This window comes from Danio aesculapii, chromosome 4 (assembly GCF_903798145.1).
Source record: "Danio aesculapii chromosome 4, fDanAes4.1, whole genome shotgun sequence".
In the NCBI taxonomy this organism is placed as follows: domain Eukaryota; kingdom Metazoa; phylum Chordata; class Actinopteri; order Cypriniformes; family Danionidae; genus Danio; species Danio aesculapii.
Window position 1 is genome coordinate 48,166,891 of NC_079438.1, and position 13,076 is coordinate 48,179,966.

Here is a 13,076-nt window from a genome sequence, read left to right on the forward strand (position 1 = left end):
TTCAGGAACTTTGAAATGGAGGCTGAAGTATGAAGAATTTGCATCTCCTGAGGTTTGTAATGTAATGGGCAGCACAAATGTCTCGATACCTCAGCATGTTGCCAACCCCAAACCATGTTTTTTCCATCACCAAACTTGACTGATTTCAGTGAGAATCTTGGGTACATGTGGGTTCCGATAGGTCTTCTGCAGTATTTGTGATGACTGGGATGCAGTTCAACAGATGATTCATCGGAAAAATTGACCTTCTGCCACTTTTCAAAATGATCAACTAGAAGTCAAGTTATTATTTGTTGCTCTTACAACTGGGGTTGACGATAATACTTTTGTCAGGTAGTGTACAGTGGGGGAAATAAGTATTAAATTCTTCGTTTTTTCCTGGGAATAATATTGTAAAGGAGCTATTGACATGGAAATGATTCAGATTTTGGTAAAAACTCAAACAATAAAAACATAAAAATAAACCAAAACGAAAAAATCTGAAAATGAGTTATGTGTAATAACAATGGAATGACAAAGTAATAGCAAGTACTGAAATACTTAATACTTTTTATTCTTTTAAATAGCTTTTTGGTGATTAAAGACGTCTCTCATATGGAGAATAAAGTCACACACATTGCTCAGGTGCAGTTGTGTTTTTCAGACTTCAACAGAGTGTAAATATCTTGATGGTTCTGTGGATGTTCTCTGATCTTTATTTTGTATTTTCTATTGGATTTGAGTCAGGTGATTGGCCTGGCCATTCTACAGCTTGATTTTTTTTCTCTGAAAGCATTTGAGAGTTTCATTGGCTGTGTTTTAGATCATTGTCTTGCTGAAATGTCCACCCCGCTTTGATCTTAATCAGCATGCTAATGTTGATGTTGGACGGAAGCAGCTAATATTGATTTACAATGACCAAGGGTAGAGGGTTGCCGAAGAACTACTGAGAGATTTCAGCTGCTGTCTGGGCTTTCACTGCCTTTCTACACATCACTTTCTTCATGTGTTCAATACTTTTTCCCTGTGTCATTTCATTTTATTACACAAAACTTAGTTTTCTTTGCATATATGGATTTCTTTGGTTGATGCCAACATACAGTGAAAATTCAAGTCAATGGCACCTTTAGAAATATGTTTTTTGAAAAACAAAATGATGAGATGTTCAATTCTTATTTCCTCATTGTTGTACACTCACAATGCTAAAATACTTGTAGTGATGTTTGCTCTCAATATCCAGAACTCCTATCTATAAACTTCATTAAATGCTCTGAATTACTGTTGTCATTATAAGCACATGCTTGTCTTCCTTAAAAGTTCTCTTTATGTTCCTGGAAACATTCAGAAGGCATGTTTTCAAAACACTTTCCGTTGCTTCGCTTATTGAAGATCCAGAGTTGTATTTTATAGTGGAATAAATGGCAGATGAGTGCTGCGTTACACAAGCTCTAACTCAAACCATGGCAGATTTGGAACATGTAGTCTTTGTTAGCATTCGGCGTTCGCTTAGCTTACGTGGTGCTTTTTAGAGTAAGAGATTGTCGTGGAATACATCTGCTTGCTTGCCAATTAGTGAATATCCTAAAAAACTGTTACAAAAAGAAAAAGAAAGGCTGGAGAAAATGGATGAGAAGCCAGATTAAGTGTTGAATGTGATGAATAGGTCTACGCTTTGCCCTCGTTCTCTGTTTTGTTCGGTTTCTCTTGAGTTTTGTGTCTGTTTAATGACTAGTCTGGGCCGGTCGGACAATAAAAGAGCCCCAGTAGAACCTGCTGTTCTTCATTTATAGATTTATACACTTCACTTTCACTCTCGTCCCCCACCGGAGACTAAGTGCATTCAGCTGTTTTCTGCTCTAGCAGGTGGGCGCTTTTTAGGTCACTGTGACATCTAGATTATCAGGTTAACTTACTTCTTCTGATAACACTAGATATTTATCATGCAGGTGCAAAACAATAGGGAGATTGGGAAGAACAGAGGAGGAATTCAATTTTTAAGAGAATATTAAACCAAATGGAAATTCAAAATTACACTGTATATATTATATTATTATATTATATATATTATTTATTTATTATTATATTATATACAATAATATGACATTTAAAGGATATTTTAATGATCATCTAGTTACAATAATAGAAAAAGGGGAGCAGTTCTAGTTCATTTGCTTATGAGGTTACTTGATTTGCCATTTGATCAAATTTGAAATATAAATAACTATTATTTCATGAATATGTTACTGTCAAAACCTAAAACTTCTGCAAGTGAATAAACTAGACACTTTGCTTTTTGCGATAGAACTAGCAATATTATATAATACAACAATGTATTATATATTACAACAAAATAATAAATAGTCTGCAGTCAAACAGCACCTTCAAGAAGTTCACTAGTCTGCAAGAGCCTACAGGAGTCTCTTACAAGTCTGCAGTCTGCAAGTTTTATCACAAGTCTAAAAGGAGTCTAATTGAGACAAAGTCATCCTGTCTATTATGTGTTTAAGGAGGGGGCAGAGATTGTAAGTGGAGACATAGAAAACAAGCATGACTAGTTTTAGCTGAAGATCTTGTTTTAGGGTCTTGAATAGATCCTGAGGTTTCACCTGTCATGACCAGCTTGAAAGGATCACCCAGGGTTGTTGGGACTCTGCCTTTAGCATTTGCATCACTTTGACTCAGCCCGTGCTCAGAAGGGCAATAGGTTTTAATGACTTTCACACCCTAGCTACAGTTTTAAATAAGGAAAAAAAAAAAACAAAGAATATAACTTTTAAGTTATACAAATATCACTGTGAATTTTAAAACTAGATTATATAAATGTATTTTCCCTTAATATGTTACATTAAATTATATCTAGCTGACTTCCTGGCTGAAGTTACTACAAATTATTGAAATGATGGTGTGTATATATATACATGCTACATAATATCGCTATGGTTTCTTAAAAACAGTGTTTCTTGACTATTACGCCAGAATGAGAGTATAGTTCCTTGCAAAATGGGCCTAGAAAATAGTAATTTTTCTGCTATTACATAATGGCTCAAGCTTCAAATTGTTCAGATACATTGTCAATGTTGAAAGTAAATGTTTATAATTAAACAGCATAAGATAATAATAGTTAAAAACAAACAAAATTTAATTACTATGACATAAATCGATTAAATAAATAAACTAATTAAAAAGAGTGCATCTATTAAGTGGAAGGCAAGATGTTAAGAGAGTTAAAGTAAGTTATAAAACATTGCCACTTTTTAAAGAAATTAGTTTTCCCAGAGCATCTAACCTTTACAACTTCAGAAAATGCATGGTATCCACAAGCCATCGGGATGTAGTTGGAGGCTTATTTGATAGATGCAGAACGTTGTTTAGTGTTCATTAGACTGACTGCTTCATAAATCAGCCGTAGCCTAGCTGAGCTCTATAAGGACATCAGTCACACTTGAGACGTCTTGTGCTTCCACTTATTTAACACACCTTTAATATTAATCGGACATTAAGCTCTTCATTATTTTCAGTAGTTCCCCACAGCCCATTATTCTCCCGTCTCACTTTTTTTAGTTAATATTCATAAACGAAACACCTCGAGGTAGCTGTTATCTTAACTTGATTGATTTGTCCATGCCATTGCTTTATTGTGACTCTTTTAAACTTCTTTAAGAAGCACTTAAAGCAGAAAAGAAAAACCTGTGTTTATACCACTGCTACTATTAATGTGTTTGCTCAATCTTTAAGGGTTATGAAAATGAAATGTACTTAACATTTACTCAAACTCAAGGGGGTACAACCCTTTTATGAGTTTCTTTCCTTTTCTGTTGAACACAAAGGAAGATATTTGAAGAAAGCTAATAATTTCTAACCATTGATTTTCATAGTTGAACAAAATGGAAGTCAACAAAAACAGCGGTTAGACATTTTTACAGAAAATTCTCAAAATTAAATTCCCTAATCAGGGAAAGAAAACTAAAGCAACACCTTTTACATGATCTTCCATTAAAACAGAACCTAATAAAAAGTAACCAGAGAAAAAATAGTTTAGCCCTGTGTAAGTCTAAAATTTCATTCATAATTGCCTTAAAGGGTCTTACATTTGACTTGAAGAAGCCTGCAGAAACCCTGTAAATACTTTAAAACAGGTCTTAATTTTCCTTTGTCTATGTAAAGCTACCCACTCGGTACAACCAGCAATCCATCTAAAAAAAGTCAAATGGATTAACTCAAATAACCATATTGGTAAATAATCTTCCTTAAATCCTTACAATAACATTTGTTTTTTGTTATTTATGCATAAATGTATGTTGTGAATAAATTTAGTTGAATTAAATACTAAATTTAATTTAGTCTTTTTAAAGAAAAATAATTGTAATTAAATATGCATAAATGTATATAACCATGTTTTAATTGAATTATTTGAAATCTGTGGCTAAGAAATGACTGAATTTTATTTTTAATGTAGCAAGTAAAATATTCCAATAGCCATTATCAAAAAAATCCTTAGCATTATGCCCTGTAAATGTCTGATATTCATTCATAATGTTCTTAAAGTCTTAATTTGACTTGGAGAAATCTGCAGAAACCCTAAATATTGTGAATAGTGACCTAAACCAAAGTGTTGCTTTACTTTACTTTCTTTATTGTCCACAAATTGGAAATGTATCTTTGGCTTTCACCACACAACCACATCACACATATCATAGAAACAAGCAACACAAATACATTCAATATCATCACATAAACCACATTAAAAAACTCAATTAAACCCTATTCATACTTAAACCCAGTATTTACATATCTAAAGGACATTTGATCCCCTTTTTTTTTACTTGAGGTTGCCTAAAAGTCTTTTGGGGCAAAAGCTGAATTTTTATACGTAAGGGATGGAACAATCTTCAATAAGACAGTGCTTTCTGTTTAATTCTTATTAAATCAATTTTATTAGTTGTCTTTGTGCTTCCCCTACCAATTGCACTGGCAATTTTTACTACTCGACACAGTTTTTTAATAACGTGCAGTCAGTCATCATGGTAATTATAATTCCTTATTTATCGAATGCAAACACTAGGAGACTTTTTGACGGAAGTTGATTCTTCAGAGAAAAGTAGGCCAATTCCTAAACTATTCCCGCTTCTAATGGTTTTTCCTCCTCTAAAAGCACTACGTCATTATCACGGTACCACTTGATCAGAACAATGCCAGTTTTCTGCCATTATTTCTGGACCAAAAACAAAATAAAGTTAGTATGTCTGCTGCAGCACTTTGCACTGAATTTGTTGGTGCCAGTCTAATGCTTTCCTCAAATGAAACTGTTGACCATTCTTATGTTTCTTTCACCAATTCATCTTCCAGCGGATGCCTTTGTGCCATATCCTCTTCTGTGTCTAAATTAGAGCAGGGAAAAGCTTCAGGATAATGATGTGATGCACTTCACAACATCTCAGCAGGACAGAAATAGCAGAGCGATGGGAAACCGGCTTACCCGCTCCCTTATTTCCTGAAATTCAGCTTTTTTCTCAACATGCTTGAGGAAATGCTTCTCTATTGCCACCAGGAATGTCCAGCTCTCCTCTTTGAACAAAACAAGTTTCTTTTTTAAGTGCATCATCAAAAAGACGCACATTTGTTTTCTTCTCCTAAAGTGAAAACAGCCGACTGCTTTGTTTGCTTGAGAGGAGATTCATTTGTCACTTCAAAACGAAAGTCGCTGTCCGCTGAAGCCAAATGGTCATGCTGTGTTTCATTGACTTAATGACTCCAGGATATAAATAACACATGCATCTAAACTGTGAGATGGACTAGCACTAACACTGTTGACCTTACAGTGCTGGTTGAAGACAGAATGCGTGTTTGTGCCTCATCTCTGCTGCTTTTAATTAGGATTTTGTCTTTGTAAACTTGTTAGATGGACTTTGATCGGCTGGATTTCAGAGCAGTATGTTATGCATGAGGCACAGAATATGCAAGCACGGTGGTCAGGGATGTCCTTCTAGCATATATTATGCCAAAAATCAATTGAGAAGGAGCGCAACAGAATTCTGAATTCGCTCTGTTTAAATGTGGAATGTGTGATGAAGTTGTTTTGAGTAAAAATGCATTTTTGACTTAATAACTGAAAGTTATTTTTTTGAAAGCATACGAAGCCCAGCTCTCAATGTTGCAGGAGCAGATCATACAAAAACACATTAATAAAATTGTAGAAATCACTATGAATTAGCAACAATTTTTAAAAGTATTAAATAGTTGACGAATTGTCATGAGAGTGCTGTGCTTGAACTTTTTTTAGAAACGTTAGAATACTCTAGAACACGTGTCAAACTGCAGCCTCTGCCACAGTTTAGCTCCAACCCTAATTAAACACACCTGATCAAACTAATTGAGCGCTTTAGGCTGTTTGATACCTACAGATGTGTTAAAGCAGGGCTGGAACTAAACTCTGCAGGGCCTGAATTGAGTGTGACATCCGTGCTCCAGATTAATAAGTAGTTATGAGTAGGGCCAGATGGAATCTGCAGACATTTTTTGCTATTTCTGTGGATAATTTTGTAAAAACATCTGCGGATTTATGCAAAATGATTTTAGGAGTATCATAACTAAATTATAAACATTAACTTTATTTATGAAATAAAATGTATACATTAAATGATACATTTTTACTTTTATGTAATGTTTACAATGCAAATCCAATTAGATCAACTTATTTGGTAATCAAAGCATAAATCATATCATGTCATAGTCACTCATATCATATATCTACGAAAAGACACATTTTCATATTGCTATTATCATATCACAATATTATTAGTGTAATTAATTTAAAAACTAAATAAATATACATTTACACACATGTACACAAGTAATTCATAGACTCAATGATGGGTTAAAAATCTGTGGAAAGCCTAGTGGTTAAATGCGCTGACATATAGCACCATGGTGCTCACGGCGACCCGATTTCGATTCCCCTCTCTCTGCTCCCAACACTTTCCTGTCTGCAACCTTTACTATCCTTTCCAATTAAAGGTGAAAAACCCCTAAAAATAATTATATATATTATAATTATAATATATATATAAAGAACCCTTTCATGAAAAAAGACCAAAGACATTTGTCAAAGAGGGTATTTAATGTTTCTGTAGAGTTTCTGTAGAAAAACAACAAAAAAGCTGCATAATTCAGTGCAAAAAGAAATAAGAACATGAAACAAAATATAAACATGCAGTAGAATTAACAATGACAATGCATTTAAAACTGAAAATCTAACTGAATTTAAAAAACAAACATTAAAAATACTTAACTTATATAACTTAATTAAGGAAAAAAATTGAATTGAAATGAATTTGTGATTGGTATGTAAAATATATGAGATTGTGAAAATATGTAAACATGAAGGATCATCCCCTTAACCTTGGTGATTTCAAAATGTACAACAAACATGTAGAAATAAGGATGTATAAATTCATACAAATTAGCCTATATGAACTGCTGGAAGATAGTTGAGTTTGTTTAAACTTATCAAATATTTAAAACCCTTAGTGTCCTCTGCAAGACATTCCTCTTTTGTTTACTGAGCATTTAAAACTTTGTGTTAACGCCCCCTTAAGTTCAACTTTATCATTGAAGATGATACATAGATTTTTTTTACAGTGTAGGAGGAAAAAAATTAATGTCCAAAAGTGAAGACAACAAATATTTTTATATTGCCTTAACTAATAAGTTAACCAGGTTTTAACTAAATTAAGTTATACAAAGTTTAACTTAATATTTTTAGTCAGTTTGATTAATGTAAGTTGAGATGACTAGAAAAGTTCATTTAGTTAAGGATGTGACTTTTCTCTGTTTTAGCTGTGTGTACATCCAGATTCGGTCATTTCTGTGTGTGAGAACTGAGTAAAGGGTGAAATGATGGGAAAAGTCAATGGAGAGCCAGTGAAGCTTCCGGTCAGCGGAGGAAACGGGGGAAGGAACCGCACAATACTCCTTATCAGGCATCGCCACTTTAATAGGGAAACTCAATAGGAAAAGAAGAAGAGGGAGAGGGAGAGTGAAGGGAGTTGGAAGGATCGAGAGGTGCTATTTATCTTTTCATCAGTGATTCAAAGGGACTAAACAGGACGCACAGATGGAAAATATTCTGTTATTATTTCGCTCTCCTTCAATCTCCTCTCTATTTCCCCCTCACACGCAAACATATGCCAATCTCATCTAGAGTGACGCATGATGAGCTCCATCTGAAAATAATCAGCTTCTCTTTTGCCTCACTGTCTGAAGTGTTAACAGGATTTTAGGGAACAAATTCATGTCTGGCCGAAGGATGTGCAATGAATAAAATGCCTGTTATTTCGCTCTTTTACTCTTGCTGTATCGTCGACCTCAATCCAAATGTATTTATTTTGTGGATTCATATGTAAACAGGTTTTGTAACATGTTTCCTATCAGAAATTGGGCAGATATGTAAAAGTGTCTGGCCTTAGAAACACATTTCTATAAAAAATGTTCATGGAAAGTTTAACAAAAACCCACCAGGCAAGCAGTATTTTTTTATAATTAGGCTTACGTGACGAATTATTATTATATAAACATATTCATGGCAGAAATAACGTCTTTATCCTAAAATGAATATTGTAGGCGATACAGATGTCTAATGTTTAATATTGTATGGGAAAAGGTTTAGTAAATAGGTTTGACTTCATTTGTTTAATTGTGTTATGTTTATTATTTTTATTCTAAGAGGCATTCGTAGTATTAACCTGCCAATATCATTGTTGATATTATTGTGTAATTGAAAGCATTGCATTTCAAACACAACATAATGTAAACAGCCAGATGAACATGAAAATATGCTATTTCAAATATGAAGCACAAAATATAAACAAAATATTTTACTGCTTGTTTAAACTAATGTAAAATGAGCTTAAATAATCAATTCTTGATCGTTTTTTGGGACTACTTAATTGTTTTATGTTCAATCTACTTAAATTTGTTAACTTAATCAATTTGGGTTGTTTGGGTTATTTACGTATGTAACATGAGCTTAAACAACACATTTCTTGAGATTTGTTTAGGTCAACTTTATTGTTTTATGTTCAATCTACAAAGATTTGTTAAGTTAACTAAATTGATTGGGGTTGTTTGGGTCATTTATGTATGTAAAATGAGCTTAAACAACACATTTTTTTAGATTTGTTTAGGTCAGCTTTATTGTTTTATGTTCAATCTACCAAAAATTGTTAAGTTAACTTAATTGATTTGGGTTGTTTGGGTTATTTAAGTATGTAAAATGAGCTTAACACATGTCTTGAGATTTGTTTAGGTCAATTTTATTGTTTTATGTTCAATCTACTTAGATTTCTTAAATTAACAATCGATTTGAGTTGTTTGGGTTATTTACGCATGCAAAATAAGCTTAACACATTTCTTGAGATTTGTTTGGGGCTACTTAATTGTTTTTTGTTCAATCTTCTCAAATTTGTTAAGTTAACTTAATTCGATTTGGGTTGTTTAAGTTATCTATGTATGCAAAAATAGCTTAAACAACACATTTCTTGAAATTTGTTTATGTCAACTTTATTGTTTTATGTTCAATCTACCAAAAATTGTCAAGTTAACTTAATTGATTTGGGTTGTTTGGATTAAAATGAGCCTAACACATTTCTTAGGATTTGTTTGGGACAACTTAATTATGTTATGTTTAATACTTAAATTTAAGTTAACTTAATCGATTGGGTTATTTGGGTTACTTACGTATGTAAAGGAGCTTAAACAACACATTTCTTGAGATTTTCTTGGGACAGCTTAATTGTTTTGTGTTCAATCTACTTAAAATTGTTAGGTTAATGGATTTGTGTTGGGACAGCCTAAATGAATTGTGTGGAGCCTGGCATGTGTTATAATGTCATTTGAAACATTGTTAAAAATGCAGAATTCTACACAATTTCTTCATGTTGTCCCAACACAAATCGATTAAGTTAACTTATGCGTTTTTACAAATTTAAGTGGATTGAAAATAAAACAATTAAGTTGAAGAAACCTCAAGAATTGTGTTGTTTTAACTTATTTTAGATAAGTAATTTAAACAAGCAGCAAAATAAGTTTTTAGGGAACTACAATGACAATTCAAAACTTTAACTTAAGACTTCAAATCCATCTAAATTTTTAACACGCAAAGGTTTAACTATTTTAATGCAGTTGATCTCAACAGGATGTGTGTTTTAGTGTTGGTCTAAATCCAGCAGGTGCTATTTCAGAGCAGACTGTGGCTCTGCCCATCATGTTTCCTGTTTGATATTTATCAGCTGTGATGGAAAGGTCTTTTCCAAATGAGAAAGCAGACATTATTTAGACAATAGCGACTCCACCACTGAGAAACAAAACTAATTGAGTTTCAAAACCACAGCTTTTCTTGAATATCTTAGCATGAAACCCGTGTTGCTTTCTATTTGTCAACACTCCTCCTCAGATTTGTTCTTATTCCGGCAAATATAAATAAAAATGTTTAAAATTGAATATTAACAAGAGTTTTATGAATTTTTATGCACAGTTGATGTCAAAAATATTAGCCCTCCTGTGATTTCTTTTGCAAATATTTCCCAAATTATGTTAAACAGAGCAAGGAATTTTTCACAGTATTTTCTGTAATATTTTTTCTTCTGGAGAAAGTCTAATTTGTTTTATTTTGGCTAGAATGAAAGCAGTTTTTATTTTTAAAACAATTTTAAGGTCAATATTATTATCCCCCTTAAGCAATATTTTCTTTGATTTAACAAACCATCAGAATATTGTCTGTTGCTTCAGATAAAAACTACCTATTGTCCTGCTGCTTTTTTTAATTGTCCACTTTTGATTTTGATGCCTATTGGCTCTGACTGTCTGTATCCACAGCAGAATGTGGTGTTGAGAAGGTCAGAGCTTGTGTTGAAGTCTGAAAGAGCAGTTGTCCTCCCAGTGGGGTTGATGGTCAAGGGTCAACAGCTTGAGGTCAGTGGGGTGGAAGAGGAGAGGAGGGACTACACCGGGGTACAAATGATCTCCTCTCCTCCTGCTCTTGTTCCTGTGTTTGACTTGCACAGTTTCACATGTGTACTGAACAGGTTTTGCCCCAGCTGCTCCTCGGTGGGGATTTTTTTAGAGGGACATGTAAACCGTTCAAGTCACCGCATGGTGCAAATACATGTCATGCATTATCTACACTGTCAAAAAATGCTGGGTTGCACACTATTCATTCATGTCGTCCCAACACAAATCGATTAATTTAACAAATTTAAGTAAATTGAACGTAATATAATTAAGTTGTCCCCAAAAAAATCTCAAGAATTGTGTTTTTAGCTCATGTTAAATAAGTAAATTAAACAAGAAGCAAAATCGTTTTTGTTTTTGAGTGTACACCACCTCCAAAGCAAATTAATATTAGAAATTAATGTCTATTATAAATATTTTGTTGTTTATTATGCAACACTTCTGTAGTTTGGACTGGCCAAACGACATTTTGAAATGCAAATCATAAATATGGCTAGATTTTGATAGGCAAATCATAAATATGGCTAGATTTAGATATGCAAATCAGAAATATGGCTAGATTTTGATGTGCAAATCGTAAATATGGCTAGATTTTGATATGCAAATCAGAAATAGGGCTAGATTTTGATATGCAAATGATAAAAATGGCTAGATTTTGATAGGCAAATCATAAATATTGCTATATTTTGATACAAAAATCATAAATATGGCTAGATTTCGATACGCAAATAATAAATATGGCTAGATTTCGATATGCAGATATTAAATATGGCTAGATTTTTATATACAAATAATAAATATGACTAGATTTTAATATGCAAATAATAAATATGGCTAGATTTTGATATACAAATTATAAATATGACTAGATTTTAATATGCAAATAATAAATATGGCTAGATTTTGATATGCAAATCAAATTAAGTGCTGAAAATAAACAAACAGCCAAATAAATAAAAAATCAATAGAAAGGGTGCATTGCTTGGGCCCCCAATTTGCTAAATCCGCCTCTGAAATTAACACCCAATCTAGGAAAATAAGTTTAATATTAAATTAGTACAAGGACGATTTCTGAGTCTTCAGAATGGTGCTGATGCTTCTGGGTCTTGTGAATTGCTTTCTGCGCATGCGCGGCTTTGCCAACTATCACACGCGTGTTGTGCTTGATAGGAGGGTGTAACAGCAACGGGATGTTTCACTACGGCTTTCTGGATGAAGAGCACGCCAAAACTCTCCGTTTCTTAGCGAAATCACACAATACGAACAGATTTGTGGGCTAAATACAAACGCTCTGTCTGAAAATGGGTTAGACGAGCGTTGGTTGTGTTTGAAACTCTTCCCATCTCGCAGCAGGAGCAAAACAATGAGGACGAGCGCAAACAGAGACGGAGACTGATCAGTGTCATTCATTCCTGGACTTTGTTTCCTTCTCTTTGTCGTTGAGATGATAGTGGAGCTGGTGTGCAGTGCTGTGGCTCTGCTCCTCTATATGAATACATTGAGCGCTGATTTCTGCTATGATGACAGGTACAGTCCTTCTCCATCACTTCACAATACACTCTTCAAGAAAATGACAACAGCGAGACAAGTGTGATGAGATACATGTGCGGTTACTTATGCATTTCAACAAATAAACATTTAAGTAACTTAACCAGTTGGCTACGTTTATTGTTTACAAAGTTGTTTTTCCAAATAGCGTATTGAACTAACTTGAAACAGATTTTAGTTGCTAAGTTATTATTTACAAAATGGTTCACTAGATAGATAGATAGATAGATAGATAGATAGATAGATAGATAGATAGATAGATAGATAGATAGATAGATAGATAGATAGATAGATAGATAGATAGATAGATAGATCGATCGTCTATTATTTATCGCAAGTGAGGGTAAATGTTTGTTTACCATGAGAAAATAGCGTTTCATAAGAAAAATTAAACCCAAAACAATGTTGGTTATGTTTATTACTTATTGTATTTTGTATTATACATAACTTATTTGTATATTTATATATTTAAATAAGTACATATGTATATTTTGATATATCTGTTTATTGTTTTTTTGTCTGACATTTGCTTATTGTTAGCG

General features: G+C 33.2%; 2 protein-coding genes across 2 annotated transcripts in view; both read left to right on the top strand.

Moving 5' to 3' along the window:
• Window positions 1-13,076, top strand: part of LOC130223542 (uncharacterized) — a 160,987-nt gene that overhangs the window by 77,277 nt on the left and 70,634 nt on the right.
• tmtc2a (transmembrane O-mannosyltransferase targeting cadherins 2a) overlaps window positions 12,152-13,076 on the top strand; it is a 51,951-nt gene continuing 51,026 nt past the window's right edge. The window contains exon 1 of the mRNA XM_056455878.1: window positions 12,152-12,513. Within this exon, the coding sequence (XP_056311853.1) occupies window positions 12,431-12,513 (83 nt within the window). The 5' untranslated portion in view covers window positions 12,152-12,430. The remainder of the gene's footprint in view (window positions 12,514-13,076) is intronic.